Consider the following 24,807-nt stretch of genomic DNA (forward strand, 5'->3'; position numbering starts at 1 on the left):
TCACTGTTGTAACTGTACCTTGAACATCTGTTTTACTTTCTGTCGGGGCAGGTTGACATTGAGCTTGTGCAAGAGCTGGAGGACCTCACTGATGCTTAAGCTGCCATCACCATTCTTATCAGCCTCGGTGAAGGTCTGCTTCAGCCATGTGATGACAAAGTGTACTAAGGAATGTTGGCATGAAGATTTGGGACATTTACTCTCCATTGTTTTTGCTGCTTTTGATAAACTGCCATTTAAGGCAGTGTGCATGTATGAGACAAAGCCTGTCAGACTTTAAAATAACTGAAACTCTCCATAGATTTCAGCCCTGTATTCACAGCCAAAACCTTAAAACCAATCACGAGTGACATTGATTGTCTTGTTACAACGCAATGTCCAGCGTAACACTTTAAGTTCTTGCATTTCTTAGGATGCCACTTGACACACATCACCAACCTAAAACACATTTCAGACCAAGTACACCCCCTCATGTCTGATCAACTGTGGGTCCCCCATGGATCAGACTTCTGGACTCCTTGACATCCCATGCTTAATCAGTTTGGGATCTGGGGATGTTCAATTCAAGTTGATGCCTTGAGCTCTTCGTCATGTTCCCTTGGACATTACTCTGAAATTTTGTTGTATGAAGGGCAAATTGTCTTGCTGGGGGGTGCAACTGCAATGAGGGGGTGTACTTAGTCTGAAATGGTGCTTGGGTGGTATGTGTCAAGAGGCATCCAGATTAATGCCAGGACCCAAGTGATGACCAATGTTATTCACTTCGTCTGTCGGGGGTTTAAGTGTTGTGGCTGATCTGTGTTGATGTTGAGGATAAAACTCTACATCACATAATAGACATTTTTTACAAATTGTTGTTACTAGTCTTCAGATAACCAGCCCAATCAAACAAGTGCAAGTAAAGGATATTGGTCTCGGGTACGCTGCCTCTTGGCCAGGCTGTCCTCATCACTGATGCCAGCCATTAGATACTTGAGGCCTGTGATCCAGGTCCGCGCCTCCTCTCCAGTGCTGGACACTAGGTCCAGGGACTCCATGTGCTCTCCATAGTACAGACTGAAGCAGCAGTTGGGGTTGAAGCTGCCCTCTGAGTAGCGCTGGAAGATCTCAGACTGCTTACCCTCGCACACCTCCCGGATGGAGTCGATAGAGACTGTGAAGCAAACAAGAAGGCAGCAAGTCAGTGGCTGAAAATAGCAGAGTACATATACTTCAACACAGTTTGGAGGTAAGTTCGTTTTTTGTGAGTTTTTTAATGTCATGATATTTTCTACTTTTATTGCACTACATTTTTGAGGAACAAATCGTTCTTTTTAATGCACTTTATTTATATGACAGTCACAATAAGTAGTTACATCGCAGATTATGATTTGAAAAACAAAACATTTGATTAAGTTATGAAATATAATACACTGTTGTAGAATCAATCAAGACAGTATGATGCTGCCTAAACATTAAGACTTAATATTACACTTTGATAACATGGGGATATACTGCAACATTTATAGAAGATAAGTTCATCCAAAAATGAAGGTCGAGTCATTATCTGCTGAGCCTTATACTGACGAATATGAAAGCCCGTTTCTGCCACTGAAAAAAAAAAAACTTATGGAAACATCTTAGTGTTACACATTCCTGCTCGGCCCCCGGACCCTGGTTGGGAAGCACAGGGGAGATGATTTCCTCCAGGGCCTAAGTTTATGTTATACCTTCAGGGTGCAGCCCTTTCACCCTTTTGTTAGTTGGTTAGTTAATACTAGGGAGCTTTGCTGTATCTTGAGAAGCCATCGCCTTTATTTCACAACAAAACTGCAGCCAATACTGTACATTAATTGCTGTTGCGACTACTGTTACCTCCTTCGTTTTCCTCCCTCTCGTATAAATTCACCGTCCACAAGCATGCACGCTCCCTCACTATTGCTCGCCCACTCACACCTTACGCACACACACCTCACGCACCGCCCTATTCCTGAAAAGGGCTACGCGAGTCTTACAACACTACACGTACAACGTGCCGTGAACACCTACAGTATGTCAAAAAGTCTACGGATAATGTAACACATGTTTTGATAATGTAACACATTACAAATGCAAGCAGTGAAAGCGTTTCCCTTCTATAGACCACAGTCGACCAAACTGATGCATCTAGTTTTCCAGAACATGAAACATTTTTTCATGTTGGTGCATTAGAGGATAGTGGAATTGTGCCTTTTCACACAGAAAATAATAAAAAATGATTGAGAACCACTGGGTTAAACCATTGTAACTATAGTAGTTCCAAAAGTCTGGAAATCTTAAAAAGCCTAAACATGAATGTCTGATGGCAGTCCAGTTTCTATTAGCTGAAATCATTGTACCTTACACAATGTCCATCACCCACACTTTGCCTTCTAATACTTTGTTCATTTCATGTCAACAATCTGGGTAGTTATCATAACTGACTGGCAACTCCAGGTAACAGCCACATGTATGAGCAACTGGTCTTCTCTGAAATCCCTGAACTTGTGTGAAACTGACAGTGATGCTATTTCCTGTGAATAAAAGCCGTTTCACACCAAGTGCGAATTTCCGTGTGGATTATTCGCATTTCATGGGTTATAATGGGAGCTTGCACATCAGGGCGGAACTTTCGTGCGACAAAAAAAAATCCGGAACCACTTTGTCGTCTGCGGAATTCCGTCTGCGAAATTACACGCTTGACCAATGAAATCATTTGCTTTGTAGATGGGAAGTGACATCATACAAAGCAAACGATTTATCTGATAAAATGAGCGAAGGTTTAATCATTCTGGCATCCCAGCTAGAGCTTAGATCTGCCCCGACCCGAGCCCGTGCACACTGTGTCCGAGCCCGGCCCAAAACATTAACTGTAATTATAAGCCCAAGCCCGATTTAAACCCGATATTTTTTTAACACATGGGCTGTTCTAAATGATATTCTCAACTTCTTGCGTCTCGGGGAGTGATGTCACGCGTGCGACAATCACGTTTTCAGCATGGGGAAAACTCACGTGTACACCACGCAGCGACACAAACGTAAACAACAATGGAGGGAGGAGAGAGATGCGCTTTTTCTAGCTGGAAATACAGACATTTGAGTTATTAACACACAAATGCTTGATCAAGGGCCCAGCCAATTGCTAGAATAAGAGCTTGAGCACTCCTGTCAGATAATGAACTGCGACTTTTTTTCGTTTGGTGCGAAATTAATGCGAACATTTTGCACCGGACTCAGTGTGCATGCTTTACATGCGGAACACACCGGTGTGAAACGGCTTTAAGTCTGACCCAGTGCAAAATCTGAGGAAAAAGGAGAGTTGCTGGATGTCTGACTCTCAGATACGTACTTACATACTTGACAATTTGTTTCTCCTGGGCATTCTAGGTACTAGGGTAAGTAATCAAGTACAATGGTTTAACCCAGTGGTTCTCAATAATTTTTTGTCATGCCCCCCCTGAATTGAAATACTATTGCGAATTTGATAATATTTATCTGTATAAACCACTGTATGAGTTGCAGCATTCTGCATACAATCACATGGTTATCAAAATGGTTTCATGCTGTCCTGCCAGAGTTTTTAGGCATAAAACACAAACAGGTCTTTCCTCATTTCCGACCGTGTTCACGGTAAACCCAAGGGCTATGTAAGCATGGTCATATGTCCTGCCCCATATTTCCTGACCGAAGGATTAGCAGAAGAGCTTGTGTTTGTCTCTTTTTTTGAGATTTGTGTGCTGGTGTCAACACGGAATGTTTTATTTTGAAACGTAAACCGGATGTTGTATTATTTTTTTTCGGCGCTAGACCTTCTGTCTGCTCTGTGCAAGATTCAGCTGAATTGCTGTGTTGTGCTCCGACATCTGCCAGATATGTTCCGGAGGGCTCCAGCCTTATGGCCATTTTTCTGTTTCTAAATCCAGTCTGAGTTTGACAGGGCATCCATCAGCATTGATCACAGCATCCATAAAGTAACCACCGATGATCTTTGGGTCACTGTTTGTTTTATCAGCTTCAAGCCATATCAGCTTTCTGGAAAAACCATCAATGCATCCACTGATTGCAATTCCAAATGGCTTAAGCTTGTCGTAGCCATCAATGTTACATACCACAGCTCCTGACCTCAGATCAACACCTTCACCATCCAATAGCTGAAGCAATATTCAAACTGTTTCTCTGTCAGTCACAATTCCATGTAACCAACATTTTTGGTGCACCCACCAGTAACCGTGACACTGACCAGATGATTCTAGTTGCTGTTAAATGAAGGTTGACACCTCAGCCACATCGGTTTTATTCATTCTCCGCCAGAGCTGCTTCTTTCTTAAAATCCTTTCAAGGGTGCGTTTGCTTAGTAGAATCCAATGTGACTCAGCAAGCAAATTAAGTATTTCATCTGTGTTAAAGCCACGTTTAAAATGGTCCTCAATGTACTCACAATCCATTTCTGTATCATGTTAATTAAGAGAATTCAGAGAATAAGAGCTGCTACTTAATCCGTTGTGAGAAAGTACCCCTCTGGCACCTCTGAAGACAGCACGCTCCTGCAGCCCATATGCACTTCCTATCTCATTATTATGACTTTTTATCTCATGATTATGTCTTTTTATCCATAATTATAATTATGTGAATAGAACAACTGAAACAATTTAATGAAACAGCTCCATACAGCTTGCCTGGCATAATCCAAGCCTCTGAAGATATATACATCATATATACATCTTCATGTTGGGAGCTTCCTGCATTGTCAAAAGATGAAAATAGAGCAAAACTCTGCTTATCAAACCCATTTCATAATTTTCTTTGACTATTTCCTACTGGCTTGGAGAATTTCCACCTCTGACAAGATCATGAATTTTTGTGGGCATAAAGATACTCAAGGCAATGAGCAGTGCAGAGAGCTCTGTTTATTAAGATGCAACATTTATGAGGTGGTATTGACATTTTACCTGATGATACTGCCTCAAGTCATGCATTAGGTTTCCCCATGACAGAGAGCACATGATCACCGTGAGTGTTCAGAACAACATTTATTCCCCCCAAAACATCCATATCTAGAGGAGACAACCACAACACAAATCTGTCTCTGCTCCATATCTCTCTGTCTTGCTACATGTCCAGAGAATTATTTACATACAAACTCATTCATAATGCAGTGGTATAGCTGTGCACTCACAACTACACAAACCAATACTCCCCCAGGCTTTACAGTGCCGAGCCTGTTGTTTTGTGAAAGTTGTTTATATATGCACTCCTGGATGTCAGAGATAACCTCACCATGACACTCAACATGCTACTGCTGTATTGTGTGTGCTCCCAGGTGGCTGTCACTCTTCTTCACAAACCCTGCAGCTGGAGATCATGTATGGGTACATGTGCTTTTCCTGACTGCAGCACTTTTATAAATTATGCAAAAGTATACACCTGTTATGTGATAGATAGGGATAACCACTACTACTACTGTCGTAATATTTGATGAGTTGCTGAGTTGGTCATTCCTCAGGGACTGATTCCTATTGGTGGTTTTTGAGCTTCTGAGCTTCACTGTCAAAATTTCCACTTTTTTCTGATGCTAAACTTGTGAGTTCAGAATTTCTGTGACTTTCATTTCCAACATTGGAAAAGTTCAATTCATGACTTTTCATAATAACTGATCTAAAACTTGTCAAACTTGCTAACATTTTTAATTGTAGAAAATAAACTCCCCCCAGGGTGCTTACAACCTCAAATCCCAGAGAAGACAGAGAGGATGTGACCTCCATGTAACTACAGCAACACTGTATTAAAAGCAGTACTGTTACTTTTAGTATTTAAAATACGTACTGTGAAAGCAGGACTTTGATTTAGTTATCATTATCATTAATTATCTTTTTTTTACACTTTTACTTAAGGATCTGAACACTGCAAGCTTTAATTTTGGAATGACTTTATTTACGTTGCACTCTTCATACAATGATAGAAAAAATGCTTTGAGCCAAATGTGATGAAAACAGGTTGATTTCTTGGTGCTATAAGTGATCAGTAGGGGCAAAGTGCTGTTCAATGAATAGTTAGGTCGTTATTTATGTTTAAGGTTAAGTGGCTACCTCTAGTGTCTGTAGTAATTATCATGACACCAAAGGAGGAATTTAAGTGCCTTGGTATAGAGACAAAGTCCAAAAGTGAGGAAGTTGGTCTGGAAAAGTTCAAGTGGGTTAAAGTTCAAGTTTATAAAAAAAATTAAAAACTATAAATTGCTCTCTTACTCTTGTGATTATTGAAAGCTCCAGTTTGAATGCTCAAGGTTGTTCTGTAAACATTTCTCTAATACAAAATAAATATAGCAACTTCTGATAAACCAAAGTCAACTTCAGCCTTAAACTAACAACTTTTGGCTAGTCCCATGTACTTCAGGTTCAAGCAACACCCATTCTAGATTTAAACTCAGCCCATTCAGAGCACAAGTAGAGATAATGGTGTATTCTCCTCATCCGTTTTAATAATGTGGTTAACCTACTTCACATACATAACGCAAGTTACATGACATATTATACATATGTACGTGCTTAATTAAAGTTAAATAAGTGGCATACTTGGCGCGCAGGTGGCCGAGTGGTTAGAGCGCATGCCATAAAACGCAGCCGACTCCGGTTCGATTCCGGCCGGAGGTCCTTTGCTGCATGTCACCTCCCCCTCTCTCTCCCATGCTTCCTCTCTGTCTACTGCTAATAAAGGTGTCTATGCCACAAAAAAAATAATAATAATAAGTGGCATACTTACTCAAAAACATGACCTTTTCTAGGGCTGCCTGATAAATGTTAGCCATCATTAACTGTATAGTTAATAATATGCAAACTTCAATATTTGTTTATTTATCGCAAGTTATATCGTCATCGCAATGTTGAACAGTGTTATCGCACATCGCAGATTTTCCTCATATCGTGCAGGCCTAACCTTTTCCTAATCCTAACCAAACTGTGAGCATACCACAAAGGTTTGGTACACCTGTCATTTTGTTGTGGGAACTCTGATACACTGTATCCTGTTTGGGAGTCATTGGCAAGCCACCTGTTCAGTCAGTCAGGTATAGGGATGTGTTGGTATTAAGCAATAGTCAGCTGAAAATATATATCATCATACAAGACTAAAACAAGGTTAAGCGCCTAGTCCAGAGCCATGCTAGATGCACTATGAGGCTGTACTGCGGCACAACAATGCTTTGAGCTAAATGCTAATGTCAGCATACTAATATGCTAACAATGAAAAGATACTGTACCAATATCTTACAGGTATAATGTTAACCATGTTCACCATGTTAGTTTGGCATGTTAGTAACAAAAGCTAACATCTGCAAGCTGGCACTAAACACAAACACAGCTGAGGCTGATGGGACTGTCATTACTTTCACAGGAATTTGGTCAGAAACCAAAGTATTGGAAAAACTGATATGTTAAAACAATTGGTGCTGACCATAAAAAATCATTAAAGTAATTGAAATTTATCATGAAGGGAGCATGAATGTCTGAACCAAACTTTATTGCAATTTAATAGTTATATTTCAATTTTTCTTTCATATGGGAGCGTTCTTAGATTGCAGATTTTGCTTGGTTTTGCTTTCAGTAATGAAACTTTAGTTTACAAAACTGGAACAAATATATGAATTATTTCTATCCATGATCACAACAAGACACTGAAAAGGCAAAACAGACTTAATGAAACAAACATTCTGACCAAATTTATATACAATAATGTAGATGGAAAAAAATGTTGAAATGAAATCTCATACTTCTCATACTTGCGTAGCATGGCACTTTTTGAAGATGATTCAGATATACCTTTCTCTTGATAGCCATACTTTCTGAATTTGACTCATCTATTCATAGCGTTACGAAATATGTTTGGATATAATATATACTTTGTTTCATATCAAAAAACACTTGTATTCTGAGGTCAATTTAGTTTAGTTATTCTATTCTTAAACCAGTTGGATTGCTTTTTTCAGTGTGTGAGCAGACCAGAAGCATGCAGTGTTTACTGTCAATCAGTCTGACGCAGTGGGTGCTCAGCTTTGGAACACCACACAGAGTGTCACTGAATCTGCTGCCACATCAGGCTACAGTAGCTGTGTTTCTTTTTTGTCAAATTAATTTGAAGCAACTTTTTGAAAAGTGACGGAAAAAGAAAGTCGCGGTTTATACCTACAGAACATACACAGAAAGATGCTTGGGATGATTTATAATTAATAAATTGTCCTTCAATAAATAAATAAAGGACAATAAAGTTTAAAGTTAAAGTGTAAAATACCATGCCTCTGTCAGTTAAGTGTTTGATAACCTAAATTGATAAATTACAAACAATGTGTGTATATCAGCTGATATATGGCTATCAGATTTTTTCACCCTGTTATCAGCATCAGCCCCAAAAATCAAGTATGGGCACTCTACTATCAAGTTATTAGATAAGCAGATGCAGGGACACACACACACACAAGGTGAGACTGTGTGGGTTGGAGTGTGACTGAAAGCTAGCAATATGCATTTATAAAGTAAATAGAAGGCATGACTGTTACAGGTGTACAGTTAAGAGAAGACAGTGCATCACAAAGTCTGTTACATTCAGCCTATCAGAAGTGTGTGGAGGGTGGATTAGGAAAAATGAAGTCATGCTCTATGTGCACTGCCCCCACTCTGATTCTGTCTGTTTTACTCATCCAACTGTAAAAGGTTAAAGATTTAGGATAACTTCTGTGATTTAGTTTTAGACCAACATATATGAAACAACATAAATTAAAATCAAAGCTCTGCCTGCTCCGATCTGCCGATGCAGTGTGTGTGTCATTTTCATTCAGTGGCATGGGATAAGGAATAAAACACTCTTTGGGCAGATTACAGTTGATGCATAATTAAGTCAATTTAAGAAGCTTATTAAATCCCGGGCTACAAAGGAGGGAGAGCAACAGGAAACTGAGCCCCTAAGCCCCCATGAGATGCAAAGCCTTACTGGAAGCTACTGCTAATAGGTCACTTTTGACTTCTTTTAATCTGTAACACTGCAGGAAATGCTTTTGCTTGCTTGTTGTAGCTACTGTGCAGTGAAAATAAATGTCCACTTTTAATTGACAAAAACACTTCCAGCCCTGAGGGAGTGTATAAGGGGAAGCTTAAAGCCTGTAGCATGTAAACAAATGAACAGGACAGCTGGGAGGTAGACACTGGACCATCATGTTAGCAAAATACAAAAAAAATGTGGTGGAACCTGAGTCTCAGTCTTGGACAGTGTCCCACTCATAATGTCCCACCTCAGCATCCTCTAATAGCAGCAGTAACTATTATGTGCATGTTATGGATGTATTTTTCCACTGTAAAGCAGTGTCTAAAATATTTTGATTTCTTGCCTTTAACCAAGTCATTAGACTTCATAAAGATATTTGGTATACTAATTTTTTAGGGTCATTAACATGAAAAGCACTAGTCCAGTAATCATGGTCTTTCTAGCACATTGAATTACTAAAGGTCCACTAGTTTGAGACTCTTAGAAGGATGACATATGGAGATTCAGAGTGAAATTACACTGATGCGATATGCCTGGTAACAATCAATGAGCCCATTCCTGTCACATACTACATGGCACAAATTGAGCTTAGGGCAAGCTTTGAGACACTGTTCCCTTGTGACTGTAAGAAGGAAGGAGACACTCACTCTTGGCCTTTTCATTCTTGCGCGAGGGCCTCCAGCGGATGCAGGACTTGTGTTCATCCAGATAGAAGAACCGCACCAGACCCTTGGAACCACCGCGGAGCTTCACCATCTGGGTCCCCATCTGCATGGAGCTCATACATTTCTCCACTGGAAGAGAAGCCAAACAGAAGAATAAAGAAGGTTGGAAAGTTATTATCAATCAATTCACTCCCATGGACGCACAGCAATGCAAAGGAAACACATCTGATATGCCTGTCAGTGATGACAGGGATTTGCTTGTCTTGTGGGAGGAAGAGAAAAGGAGAGAAGGTGGATGACAGCAAGAGGCAATTTCTCCACAAATAGTCTTTAATAAGATCTCTACTTTACATTGTAGACTAAAACAGAACAACAACAGGAATAATCAATACAACCAGAAGTCTTGGCAAGATATAAGGATTTGTATTGTGGCCTGGAACCATTGCACCTTCTAGGAGTGAATAACACTGACAAAATAAGACTGACTCTAATGAGGCAAGAGAAAATCCTGAATGGTGGCAGTGAAAGAACAGCAAAACCTCCTTGTGACCTTGATGATTTGTTTTTCATCTATTGTGTGCCCCTGGGCTGCAGTTACACCCTATGTGACCACATTATCAATTATCAATTGTCTGCCACATCCTATCAAACTATTCCCCACAACAGGCAGGAAATTAGCTCAACTCAGTCTGCTCCCACTTTTGAATAAGGTAAACAGATCACTGCCGGAAATAATATTCAGCACAAATTTGCTGCTCAACAGTTTCACCGGAAAAGTGGTTCAACTTCAAGCCTAGTTCTTAATGGAAACTTTGAATTAATGGTGTTTCATACAAAGCAGCATAAACAAATGACACCCAGTCTAAGATAAAGTCTGGGGGGAAAAAAAATTATGTACCTTTTTTGTTTTTTTGGGAAAAAAAATCAATTGACAAACTATAACTTTTACAGTGAAGCAATAGAAAGCATCCTGACTGGAAACATCTCAAACTGGCATGATTCATCACGGCCCAGGACCGATTTAAACCACCAGAACTTCACTGGTACCATCTACAGAGCATCAGTGACATCAATGGAGTGAGATGTCTGCACAGAGCCCAAAGATACTAAAAGACAACACCCACCCAGACACAGTCTGTTCACCCTGCTGCCATCTGACAACACATACAGAAGTATCTGCTGCCACCTGACAACAGATACAGAAGTATCTGCTGCTGTACCACCAGACTACAGAACAGCTTCTTCCCTCAGGTTGTGATTCTCCTGAACTCATCCTCAACACTCATCAATGCATAGTAGTTTTTCTTGTGCAGCATAAAGACACAGCTCACATTTTGTTGTACAACCCCATGTTGTAAAATGACAAATTAATTTTGTAAACCTTGGAATAACTGTGGTCAGTCCAGTCCAAAGATGTCCAAAAATCAGAGAAATTTAGAAACATTGTTCTCAGCGAGAGATGTAAGGAGGACAGCTAACATGGTATTAGGGCAGAATCTCAAGCAATTAATACATCTAAGAGCCATTAAAAACTGAAGAAAATAAGTTGTAATGACAAACATACAGACTACTGAATGTGATGTTTACTCTGCTTTCATCTCTGCATATGGACCAATGTAACAACAGTTTCAAGTACAGTCAATAAAACTACATCACACAGTATTAATAACCAAAGTGAGAGTTGCAAGTAATTTTAGGTTCACAGATCGATCATTATTGGGTTATCAACACAAAATGAGTGCATGCCAACTAATGTTTGATAAAGGTTGATAAGCAACAAAATTCACGATTCACAGATAACATCAGTTATCAAATCTTGACAGTTTCAGATTACAGATTCACATTTTGTCCCCTTTGACCTGAATGCAACAGACATCCAAAATATCTACTGTGCAAGGAAATAATGTAAACCAGCAGTGATGGATTGCTCTAACTAAGCATAGATTTTTGGTCTTACTGCAGAGAGCCCACCCCAAGGGAATTGTTAAAGTAGTTCAGTCCTGTTCTCCTAACCTCTGCACATATGGTCCTGAGAAGGAATTTGATAGCAGAGTGCACTGCTGGAAGTACAATGTTAGGCTGATTATAAACAGTATGCCAAAATAAGACTGGTTTATTAAAGATTTTTTTTCACCAGACTAAATCAGAGCATCTATGAAGTCTTGGTATAAACAAACACTGTGTCACCACTAGTGTTGCACAGTAAACTGATACTAGAAAGGTACCGCGGTACCCAGCCGTTAAGAACAATACATTTTCACGTTTTATTAGTATCGGTACTTTATGAACTTTGTGCGACAGCGGGGCAGCGTGTCTCTGTGTGCAGCTTCTCTCGGCTTCCTCACTGCCTGCAGACTGAGTGGGCGTGGTTTCACAGTGACAGACAGTCACAGAGCGAGACAGACGTGTTGGCTCCTTTGGTCATTACGGATTTAAAGCCTCATTTACAGACGGGCTTTGTGGTGTCCGTGGGCTTGCTCTTGCTGTCGGCAACGTAAGCGAAATATTTCCATGTTTCGCTCCGTGCGTCTGCTTTTTCAACAAGCCTAGGACGGTCGGCAGGAGCACTCATGCCACTTTCAGCTGACAGACATGTGGATTTGTTCAAAGAGTTCAAAGAGCTGCAGGTTAGCGATAGATAACATAAATATCCCCCGGATGGAAGTCAAGTGAAATTTTTTCCACCATCAGAGTTGCACGAGCCAGTCAGAGGTAAAGCTAACTGTTTAACAGTCCGATGTGATACCACACATAACATGCGCTGGTGTTCACAAGTATGCTGATCAACAACACCACTTATAAATGATCTATTTTAAGTCAATCAGTTCTAGTAATATAATCATGTACATTTTTGTCAATAATTTATAATATTTAGTTTATATAATTAGAAAATGGTCTGATTAGCACAGACCTCCACTAAGTCTGGGTCATTTTGTTGTACTTTAGTGCACTAATGTAGTTTGCAGGCTAATAATCCAGGATTTGAACTTTATCAACATGAAATGCAAATTGCAAATTTCCTCTTTGTGGGATGGATAAATTATTATCTTATTTTAGGAATTGCATTTTTATCATTTATGTTCATTATTTTTATGCTGAATAAAATTGTAGTTAATGTGCTGTTAATTTTTTTCTACTACAAGCACTGAGCTTTTAATGGAAAATCAGGTTATTTAATAATCTCTAAGAGCAAATAAGACAAATGAACAAAACAAGAAGACACTTGTCTTCTTGGATACAGAAGCTATAGCTCAGCAGCTTTTACTAAATATATATTTTTATTTTGACTTTTGAAGTGTTTTAATTAATAAAAAGAAATAAATAATTTTAAGTTCCACATTCTGTCATCTGCTATTTTATTCCATTACTTTTGATGATGTTCTAGTTCTCCGCCGTGGTATCGTTTCAGTATCGGTATCAAGATATTTTAGGCAGGTATCGTACCAAAGTCATAATTTTGGTATCGTGACAACACTAGTCACCACCATCATTGTCATCACCATGGCAACCCGGATGCCAGAGGACACTGGTGTGAATATCGTCGCTTCTCAATCCGTGACAAAACAGCTTTTTTCTGTTGAAAGAAGAAAGCCAAGTTGTCTTTACAAGCTCTGAGGCTGTGCTACTACCTTTGAAGGCTGCACACCTGAAGAATTGGCTCCATGGACTCACCTTTTTCTGCTGATCATCTGTTAGCCCCGCATTACAACTAAATCACCACACATCTACAGTTAAAGTTTTGCCTGGCAAGGCACGTTTATTTGTAGAGAAAATTAGAAAGAGCAATTCAAATGCTTTATGCATATAAAAATTAGGAAACACAGCCTACAGCACACACAAATAAATTAAAAATATAACGTGGTAAATAAAGACTAAATAAGTAATTGATGCAACTGCAGCGTAGATAATGATGAGTGCTAAAATTCTGGTAAGGGTTTGATTATCTAATGATTTCAATAGTCCTAATAGTGTCTGATGTTTACATGTAAACTCATGTAGTGAATAAATTGGAAAACACAGTGGCTGAACCAGTGAACAGCACTGTTTTCTCTACCAGTACTCGCCTAGTCCAGCACACACAGACAAGACAATCATGCTTTTTGGAAGAATTGATAATGCAGCCACCACAGTGCAGATCCCCTCTTATCAAAGGGTGCCTATTGATCCAACAGTATGCATTGTGAACCAAATTATTTGTGCAGAATTTGACTAAAACAGGGGTTGTCAACATCAGTAACTGGGGCTGGCCCCTGAGACAAAATCTAAACATCACGTACCATTGCAGTTTTAGAAATAACTGTATTCAGACGAGGTTCTTGTCTAGCTACTTGACTTAGGACAACTTTAATTGAAACATGAAATAACGCTAAAAATAGGGTTGGTTACACTAGTAGTATTTTTCGTTAGTTTTGATAGCAAAAGCAATCAAAAAATCAGATAAAATCCAAAAGAATAACAAATCCAGTATCTATGGCTGATCCAGGCCTCTAATAAGCCAATCCAAACATTTCATTCGGCTCGTATGAAATTACTGAACACTCTTCCACAAGGCTAGACTATATTGCTACAGCTATTAGCAAGCAAGTGGCACAAGAACGGGAGAAAAAGTGCAGCCAACACTTCCAAACACTAATATGCTAGTTTGACAATAGTGAGTTCTACCAAAAGCCATGTTCATTAACATGCATCATAATAATTCTAGTTGTTTTCTTACATGTGGTAACAGTAAAATGAGCCACAGATCAGAGCAGCTGTGGCAGCGATTAAGTACTAATTTAAAACAGCTAAGAAAGCTAGTGGAATGTAGCAAACTAGTTGCTAACACATATCCCTGAGGGGCTCTGGAGGGAGGCCTGGGTGAAGGGGGTGGACTTTTTCACCTGGATACTCCAAAAATGTAGGTGCATCTTGTTGATTTCCCCATCTTACCAACCCTAAAATTAAGGCTTAGGAAAAATAAACATTTTTGTTAAAAATGTGTTTATATTGCAATAAGTGATCAAAGAAGAAGAACTTCAGGTATGGTGTGTGCACTATCATTTGGTTATTTTAAACAATAACAAGCACTACATGTAACCAGCACTAATTAGACATGTAGGGCAATTCATATTGATGTACCAAATCTAAAACATCATTTATTACTGTAAATTGAATATGTGTGGCATAATTACTTACTGAATTTTGTACACAACACACATTTGATCAAACAAATAACCTATGCTATTAGTGAGTGATATTTCATGTACTGTTGAAGAAAAAAGTAACATATTAAGAATCACCAATTGACCCTTGTGATTTCACAGCTCGGAGTTCTCATGCAACATAAATGCAACATGGCTGCGCAGCAGCTTTTTATTGATTTTAGGGGAAGAGTAATTTCCGTATAGCTGCTGGCTGACTGCAGTCCCTGATGCCCAGTGGCTGTAACAGAGCTAAGGATCTGAACTCTCTCAGCTGGAGAGGGGGCAGTAATCCATGAAATTAGCTACTGTCAAAGCTTGGTTGGAAAGAGAGCATCCTGACTGCAGGCTCCCAGATCAGGATGGCACACAGCAAAAATATTTCTCCCGACACTGATCTAAGTGGCTCATCCTCCTCTTCCTGCCAAGCTGCACTCTCTTTAATAGCCATCACAGTCTGTTGGCCAACATTTACATCTGATGGCATTACTGCCTGCATCCAGTGCCCTGATGTCACCTATTATGTGTGGATGCTTTCCTGACATTAAAAGGAAACGGTTGTGATATTGTTGATGAAGGTTCTCAGTCATCCAGGTCATGTTAATTCTAAGTGCTATATCGTTCTGAACTGAAGAACCCTCTTGGATGAGAGGTGAAACATCTTCAAGAAAATGAAAGTACAGTTGCTTATGATACAGCACTTAGAATGTTGTGATAGTGGGTCCTGTACACTGAATGGGGAAAAGTTGAAGAGAAACAGCCAGGTAGTTACACGTCCCTTTTTGCTTTGTTGTCACATTGCACACGTACTTTTAATTTCATCTGTGCACTGAGAGGCAAATCTAATCAAACTGCAACCAAAGAGACTAGGTCAGCATGGAACACATGCCATTTTGTGGTTGCCTTGAACAGAATCTGCTCATGGATGAAGAGGCAGTGAAGGAGGCCAAGTTGTGCTCAGACTCTCCTGGCAGTGAGCTAAAAAGAAAATGTGTTTCCTCTTTGCTTTTGAAGTCAAACCCGACACAAAAGGCTTTCGGTGGCAATCTGCCAACCAATGACATCAATGTAAAAAAAGAAAATACTGTAGTGTATTTAAAAAAAAAAGAAATCACATGTCAGTACCAGAGACTGTTCATATAAAACAAAATACACAAATCAGCATCCATAAAGCAGCGAGTTATGGAAGAAATGCATGTGACCCATTTCTGCCCATTGGAAAGGTTAGAAATCGCCTATGGAAGGCTGATTAAGCTTGGATAATAAAGGCTGGCAGAATCAATTCAACAACAGTTGAGTGGTTTAGGGCTTTGTATCTACAGCTGATGCTCAGACTCTAGGAGGAATTACACTCTTTCTATATTACCTACAGAGCAATAAAAAGGTTAATTAACCTCCATTTAGAATCTTGTGTCTTTTATGTCTATGTGTGAAGTTCTGTGAAAACTATTTGATGTTATTTCAATAATATCAAATAAGTGGACTGCATACCTCCACCAACAGTCCCCTTCTGTGCCTCCTTTTAGATACTAGGCACCTAAATATGCCAGGTATTTCCATCAGTATCCATGTGCATTATTCCCAATAAAAATTAATGAAAAAGTAAACAAAAAAGAAAAAAAGCCCCGTCTCACAATGATGAGAAAGTGAGAAATTGCTGGATCTGTACTGTTACCGAGATCAAAAAATAAAAAATAAAAAAAAAAGATTTTTTTTGTATTTTTTTTTTTACTGTTACCGAGATCCGTACAGAAAGTTAATGGCATCTATTCTGGGCCGAGATCCTCAATCCTATTTTCATGGAAATAAGTTCAACAGTTTTTGTGTCCTGACAAACCAACTAACAGTATATAATAATGCCTTAAGGGTGTGTCAGACAAGAACACTGTGTGCTTGAAGATGCTATTTAAATGATGTCAGAACTTTTTAAAGCAGAAATACTGTTATTTGTCAAATAAAGAACCTGTCAAAAAAATACTATTTTTAAGAGTGCTCATTCTTGCTGGTCTGATGACAGCCTCCCCGATGAGCACAAACTGGGATTTCAACGTTACGATTTCTGGTAGAAACCCGGGTGATTGAGATGTGAAAGTGCTTCACCAAAGTCTTATTGCAAATGAATTAGGAATGTCCCGACCAGGTTTTTCTTACCCTGATCCCGTTCCGAGTCCTTTAATATTTAGTAAATGCCGATACCGAGTCCTGATCCGATACTTAGCCCTAACTAATGTTTTCCTGGATAATACAGCTGCATTAAGAAAAAAGTACCTGCATCCAAGCTTTTCCTTAATATTTTTATTTTATTTTGTTCAAACAAAGTATATACTTTCATATGTCTCTTTCTTATTCTGCATACGCTATTGCAACATTGGCCAACCATCTGCCTTGCATTAGCAAATGAGCCTGCCATTGCGCTGTGACAGCAGACCCTAATGTACAGCAAGCTGAAGTGTGGAAGGGTGTGCGAGACGCAGCCCATGCTTGGTACCTCCATATCATCCATTGCTATTTTACACATTCCTTACATTGTCACATAAAATGACATGGACCAGTTACTTGTCTATTTCTCACACGCGTTCTGCATCTCCTCGATTGCCTGTTTTACATGCTCTTCTGTACAAAACTAGTGTGCATACCGGCACGTTGTAACTCGAAAGAGTAGTCAATGTGATGTAATGCTGAGATGATAGGGCATACTGGGGATTCAAAAACTCCAGATGACAAAGAAAATCCTGCTTCTCTACCAAGGAGATGAGCTGGTTATCCAGAGCAATGAATTCAGTTATCTTCTATTTTTGGCCATGTCGCTGTCTCGGATAGGATATTTCTCTTTCCTATTGAGAGTATCCGCGAGTGTTTGTTGCTTCGGTGTGGTTGCCTGCGTTGCTTGAGTGAACCCGCTGTATAACTTTGAGTGTTTTTGTTTTTTATGTCCTGTATCAAATGTTTAGTAATAAGTGCAGTACTTCTGTTCCCCCTCCGCGCGGCGGTCGTATTGCAGATGTTATATGTCGCCGTTGGACTGCTTTCGCTTTCTAATTTAACCAATTTCCACACTGCAGACATTTTATCCACAAGTTTGAGTAACATTACACGCACATCTGCGTTCTGCCACAAATTGTACTCTGAGGTTAAAAAAAATAAAATAAAAATCGGGCTTGGGTCCACGTTCAAAATTGCCAATCCCAATCAGTGAAAAAAATGCCCATATTGGACATCCCTACATTCACTGTACAATACAAAATGTCAGCAATATGGAAATATATTGTCTGTGTACTGCAACAACTGAGCCAACAAAAAGCTTCCAGGACATCATAATAGGAGTTGTTTCATACATTTGTATAAAATAAGGCATGGCTTACTGCTTTAAAGCACATGCATGCGTTTGTCAAGCATGACAGCTTTGGGGCAAACTTTTCAAGCTGAAGAAATAAATACAAGGTTTCACCCAATATAGACCTTGTGTATGTGGTGGCTAAACAGGTTGAGTGTTTGGTTGCCCCTCAAGATATCTGGCACAGTACATGTCCCGTCCATGTCATTATATTTATCATTGCTTTTAAACATCTTTTATCATTTATAATACGCATATAAGTCAATAGTCATCTTGGAGCAAAACTAAAAGTAACCACATTAAAACAACCCAGGTCAAAACCAGCACAGTGAAATATAGTTTGAATGTTTAATTGATGTCTTCAAATAGCCCGTGGAAAAAAAATATAAAATATGATGTGTAATCAGCTGCTGGTATTACCATATACCGCAGGAACATTTAGAGAAGGTTTAACAGTATTAAACATACAACCAGGCCTGCTAGTGGCCACAACTCATGTGGTCGGTAATAGCTTAAAGAATGGATCAGAAACAAGTCAACAGGCAAGGTAGCATCCAAACACATGATATGAAGGTGTCACCTCAGTGATGTAGCAGACTGACCTGGATGGCTCCTATCCTGCTGCCACAGTCACAATATGGGCCAAGCAGGTTGAGTCAGCCACAGTCAGAACACCAGGCTAAGCCCCAAGGGATTGTGAGGGTGCCATATGTTAAACACACACACACACACACACACACACACGTGTGCGCGCGCACACACACACACAAACACACACACACACACACAGTGCAGATGGACATTTTGCTGACATTGATATACAAACCTAACAAAGACTTACGTGGTGTTAGTGTAAAGGTTAAACACCCACTACAGGTACTGCTGAGATGGTCTAAATCAAGATGATGACCTCTTGAGTGAGCCCATACTGAGTGCAGGACACAACATGGAGATCAGTCTGCACTCCTAAATAAAGTTAAGGTGACACTTTCCAATAGAAAACATGAATAAATGGAAAAGTAATATATAATACAACTGGTTAGTAGTTACATAACTGCTGACAGATAAAATGCTTTACAAACCATTTAATAAGCAATCATAAAACTGCAGCTGATGTTTACAATACTTGGATACTTGAAATGCCACACAATATTTGGATGGCCATTATGAAGAGTATATAAATAGTATTTTACAACTGCTAAATAAATGGTTTTCATTGTTTGTTAACAGTTAAATAACTACCAACTTAAGTTTAATTAACTATTAATTTACCATTTATTAATGGTGGTTATTAAAAAGTGTTACCAAAGGGTAAAAATGTTTTTGAAAGTTGTCAGCCATATTGTGACCTGCAATGGCCAACATAATTTAGAGTCTTACTAAAAACAACAGGGGTAACAGTCCGGCCAGTTCTCTTTTACAGTTCAGTGCTCTAAACTTTGAGCTGTAATTATGGTGTTTTTGAGGATAAAGTTAAATATCTTTGCATGTCTATACAAAGAAGGTTGTCGGGGTAACTGTACACAGGTGTAAACTGAGCAACTCCACGTCAACAACTCAGCACACAAACCTGTGCATCAAGCAGACTGATTAGTTGACCCAAGTCTTATCGGGAGTAGTCTACCATCTGTTGCCAATTAACACATCAACACAGTCATTGTGGAGCAACACTATGTTAACTGGATTAAGACTGACCCAATAGGAAAAGTACTTTTTAGATACTTTAGAATTTAGATAGAAAGAAACAGAGAGGATGCTGAGGGGAAACAAAGAACAGAACTGGTCAGTTCTGAGATGAGAGTCTGGATTGCTAAACAGATGCACACAGGTGGTTGCCTTCATTGCTATCCAGCTACAGCCTTACATCTTCAAAGTTTCATAGATATCCTGCTTTAGATTAGCGATAGGGTTCTATGTTTTTCTGAGGCTGAATTGAGTGCAACAAATCTCCACAAAAGCAAGCAGGTACTTCAATACTTTGTTGTATGATGCTTCTTGTGCTACAAAGACATTTAGTTTGTGGAATGTGAAAAAACTAAAAAGCTTTTGATCTGCACTGGTTCCATATACAAAAGGCTGATGTCCTGATATCCAACCAGGCTAAATGTACTCAAGGTATTTGACGAAACTCACCCATGTAGCCAAGCCTCCACTTGGAAAAAGCGACAATGCTGTTGCCTATCCAGAAGAAATCCTCCAGCACACCGGGCACAGGGGCCAGCTGCTGGCTCTTACACAGAGAGAACTCCTTCTGTTTCTCCTCATCTCCCTCTGAGAAAGCCCCTTTAGCTGGAGGTCCAGGCATGTCTCCGGTGGCAGCCACAGTAGTGGAACGCATCAGGGCTGAAGACACTGGGCCGATGTGGAAAAAGCTGTTCTTCTTGGATGTGTTCATTTTGAATATCTTAGACTGAAGATAGAAGTTGCTATCTAAAATCAAAGGGGATTTTCCCGTGAAAATGTAATTTGAGGATAAATACAGCTTTGGGTAAATTAGGTACACAACATTTACCTCAAGTAGTTTGGAGTAAATGGTCCTTTTGGGTAATGTTCTATATTCTCTGTTAGTCCACCTCTATTAGTAATGGTATCAATTGCTGGTAGAGTCCTTCCAAGGTTCAAGTAGAATCCGAAGAAAAAGAGCAAACAGAAAAAATTCTCTCAATATCCGAATGATATCAACAGTTGGTCAATAATCTTGGGATGTTATTTCCCCAGCAAAACTGCTTATTGCACCGCCATCTCTTCAATATTCTTCCATCTCAAAGACCAAAAAGATGCAGTAGTATTTCTTCAAAGCTACAATTTGTCTTCATGTTGTGCCATCATTTCTTTATTCCTTCACTCAGCTACCATTCATCAGCAGCACTGAGCAAGGCTGGCTTCTTATGAAAGAGAAACTGCGGCTATAACGATGGAAGGCAGAAAAAACGTGGAAGCACAACACACAAGTAACTGTGCAACATGTGTTGGGCGGGGAGAAATCCTAAATCCCTCGGAAGCAGTAATCCTGGTCTAGGAGATTTGCTAAGCATGTGGAGTGAAACACAATGACCCACAGAAAAAGACAGAGGAAGGAGTGGGAACCATATTAGACACCGAAAAAAGATCTAGCTACTTTTTAAGTGTCAGGACCAATTAAGGTGTTAAAGGTAGGTCAGAAGGTGTTTCCTCTGGGGGCTCTGGAAAGACTAAATTCTGATATTCCCACATGTGTGCAGACGTAACACAGTCCCAGCTGAGCTCAACATGAAACACTCCTTTTATCAGTTACCCTGCACTCACTACATCTGTATGGTTGCCTTACTGAGGCTCTGCATTTTCATCAGTATAAATAAAAAATTACAATTTATTCTTTCAGTGCAACCACAAATCTTTAATCATACATATGAGCAAATACAGCAGTTCTCATTTATTTAATGTGTGTCTACATTAAACTATGCCAGTTTTCATAAGCCTTTGATACTTCCATGAGAATTCACCCTGCATGGTTAAACCTCCATCACAATGCCACCTTGAAAATAATGCGACCAAAAAATGTAGGACTGTAGATTAAAATGCGGCAGATAGCAGGCTTACTCCTGAAAATGGAATGCAGCAGTCTGAGCACCTGGAGCAGCATCACACCTCTAGACCTGGATCTCTGACCAGTCTGACTGCTTGACAAGCAGGTGCTAGATACTAAGACTAGTTTTACAGAGCTGGTAAAATCTAGCAATGAGGCTTCAGAAAAGCCTTGCTCATAAGTGGAACAGCAGTGTTACTGCTACAAGCTACAACTGTTACAAGTACTCAAAAATGTTACTACTGCGTGTGTGTCTGTGTTTTAGGTTTCAAAGAGAGAGAAGAGAGATGAGGCACTGAAATACTCAAATTTAAAAAGAAAGGCGAAGTCAAACACATGCACAATCACAATCAGTGAGATTTCTGCTCTACTGAAACAGTATCATCTATATATAATACAAGGAATCTCTGTCTGTGTGTGTGTGTGTGTGTGTGTGTGTGTGTGTGTGTGTGTGTTCCTCAAATATCTCTGCGGATCAGGATCAGACTGACCTGAGAGTTTCAACATGGCTGCTGCGTGGTTCAAGGGTGTGCTATTTCGCATTTGTTTGGACTGCAATGATACCGTTAATAAATTATTTCATAAATGCATTACAAATTCCACGAGCATTGTCCACCGGAGCCACCACAGTCACGTGCGCACCAAAGCCAATCACTGCACACCGTAGCCACGCGCACACCAGAGCCAATCACTGCAGAGCCCACCACGACCCCCCACCTTAAGAAACAAGCAGATTTATACCTGCAGCGGCGCGAGCTGGACCGGGATTTTGCCGGTGGTTCGGTCCCGTTCTGTTCTGTTCTGTGCATCTAAACTGACTGTTGTGGATTAATGAGACTAAAAGAGTCCGGATCGAGTCTGTTCGGGTCTGAGGAGATCCGGAGACGCGAGGACAACAAAGTGCAATCAGATCTGTGGATGTTCGTGTGTAGCTAGCTGCTAGCCGCTAGCTGCTATCCGCTAGCTACACAGCCCACCTCCCGATCGAGGCGATGGACCGGACTCACCGGCACGTCCAAAACCGGACTTAGGGTAAATAATGTCCGCCACGCTTTTTCGCGAACATTTTCGTCACGTTTGCTTTATGTCTGGTGCAGGAAGAAACGTAAAACGGGCTTTTGTCCAAGCAGCAAGGTTGGTTCCTGAGGAACAGGAAGTTGTGGGAGGGACGTAGGCGGATGATTGACAGGCAACGACGGTCGGTGTATAGACAGCGATATTGAGAGTTGAGAGATTTGTGACATTTAGCGTGTTTGGAGTGTATAGTTAGTGTGTTATGTATTGTGTAGTGGAGTCGTTTTTTTGTTTAATGAGTCAAAACAATTAGGAGACTGCTGAATGAGCATTGCCTGCATTTGAATGTAAATAGTTACATGTAACTTTGTACATTTTTCACAGTAAAAAAATCTAACTTTTTCTACTCGAATTTTATGTTTTTTTTGTGATTTTAGGTCCATTGTGTTAATACAGTATGTCAAAATAAAAAAATAACTCTACAGTCACATGTGAGGTTGTGCTAAAAAAATAATGACACCAAGTAAATAGTTTTTAATAGTCAAAAACGGCCAATTATACCCAACTCCAAATTTTTATGAGTTGTAGGAGGCGGGTAGAATCATTGCACAGGAACAGCTGAAGCCAACTATAAGCTGAAATGTTTAAAAATTGTACATTTTTCATGTCATCGAACTATACTCAGTGTCTCCTGACCTTATAGAGATAGCCTCTAATATAAGATTCACACCACTGGACAAGAAACCATTCACTGAAAAATGTGTACAAAATATTTGTTCAAACTTGTACATGAGCTAGTCCACACATGTCATACATTTAATTCAGATCACAGGTATGCGCTTGTAGTCAGTGTGACCAATCCACTGTATAGTATCAAAAGGGCAGCTTCAGATTCAAAGCAATCTCTTAATTCAAAATTCAAAATGTGAAACACAACTGGAAAGGTAAGATCAATCATCAATCAAAATGTATTTATAAAGCACTTTTAAAAACACCAACAGCTGACCAAAGTGCAGTACAATAAAACTGCAATGGCCAACACAGTAAAAGAGACCAGTTAAGACCAACTCAAGGACAAACAGGGGCCACTCTCACACTGAATTAAAAGCCAAAGAATAAAAATGTGTATCAAAGCGAGGTTTAAAAACAGGCAGTGTGGGGATCAGCCTAACATCTAGAGCAAGGGTCACCAACATGGTGCCTGCGGGCCCCAAGGACCATACGAGTAGCCCTCAGGCCTGTTCTAAAAATGAAAATTGAATATTGATATTATCTGTTTGCCACTTTGTTAAGTCATTGTTGGTAAGAATTGTGAGAAATCATTAACATGATCAGTGTCTTCACATAGATGAGTATCATTAATCATTAACTATCATATATAACTAAAGGCAAACTGAGCAAATTTGTTATTTCAGAAGAGTGTATCAAACTGGTAGCCCTTCGTATGACTCAGTACCCATGAAGTAAATCTCAGTTTCAAAAAGGTTGGTGACCCCTGATCTAGAGAAGGCTGGTTTCAGAGTACGGGGCCCATAACTGCAAAAGCCCGATCTACCCTGTGCTTCAGCTTCGACCTAGGGACAACCAGGATCAGCTGGTCGGCAGACCTGAGTGACCTTGATGGGACGAATAGTGGTTAAAGGTCAGTAAGCTAGGCTGGAGCTAGCCCATTTAGTGATTTGTAGGCAAACAATAAAATCTTAAAATGAGTCCTAAAACGTACATGGAGCCATTGAAGGGAGGCCAGTATCGGTAAGATGTGCTCTTGCTTGCCTGTTCCAGTTAAGAGACAAGCTGCAGCACTTTCCACCAATTGCAAGCGAAAGAGGGAAGCCTTGCTAACACCAACATAAAGGGCATTACAGTAGTCAAGTCGGGAAGAGATTAAAGCATGTATAACCCTTTCCAAGTCATGAAATGATAAAAATGGCTCGAACTTAGAAGCCTTAACTGGAAAAAGCTAGATTTTACCACTGAGTTCATCCGTTTGCCCAGCTTAAAATCACATATGCAAAGATAAAC

General features: G+C 39.8%; 1 protein-coding gene across 9 annotated transcripts in view; it reads right to left on the minus strand.

The window, feature by feature from the left end:
- plch2a (phospholipase C, eta 2a) overlaps positions 1-24,807 on the minus strand; it is a 203,539-nt gene that overhangs the window by 64,837 nt on the left and 113,895 nt on the right. For 4 of the 9 annotated variants that reach the window (XM_030422802.1, XM_030422803.1, XM_030422804.1 and 1 more), the window contains exons 1-4: positions 20,340-21,078; positions 9,675-9,821; positions 910-1,153; positions 19-148 (exon numbers count right to left, since the gene is read on the minus strand). In XM_030422802.1, the coding sequence (XP_030278662.1) occupies positions 19-148; positions 910-1,153; positions 9,675-9,821; positions 20,340-20,601 (783 nt within the window). In that variant the 5' untranslated portion in view covers positions 20,602-21,078. Of the gene's footprint in view, positions 1-18; positions 149-909; positions 1,154-9,674; positions 9,822-11,750; positions 11,753-13,298; positions 13,306-20,339; positions 21,079-24,807 lie in introns of those variants that run through there. The other 5 variants (XM_030422798.1, XM_030422796.1, XM_030422800.1 and 2 more) reach the window with 3 other exon arrangements.

Source organism: Sparus aurata, chromosome 7 (genome assembly GCF_900880675.1).
Source record: "Sparus aurata chromosome 7, fSpaAur1.1, whole genome shotgun sequence".
Lineage (NCBI taxonomy): Eukaryota > Metazoa > Chordata > Actinopteri > Spariformes > Sparidae > Sparus > Sparus aurata.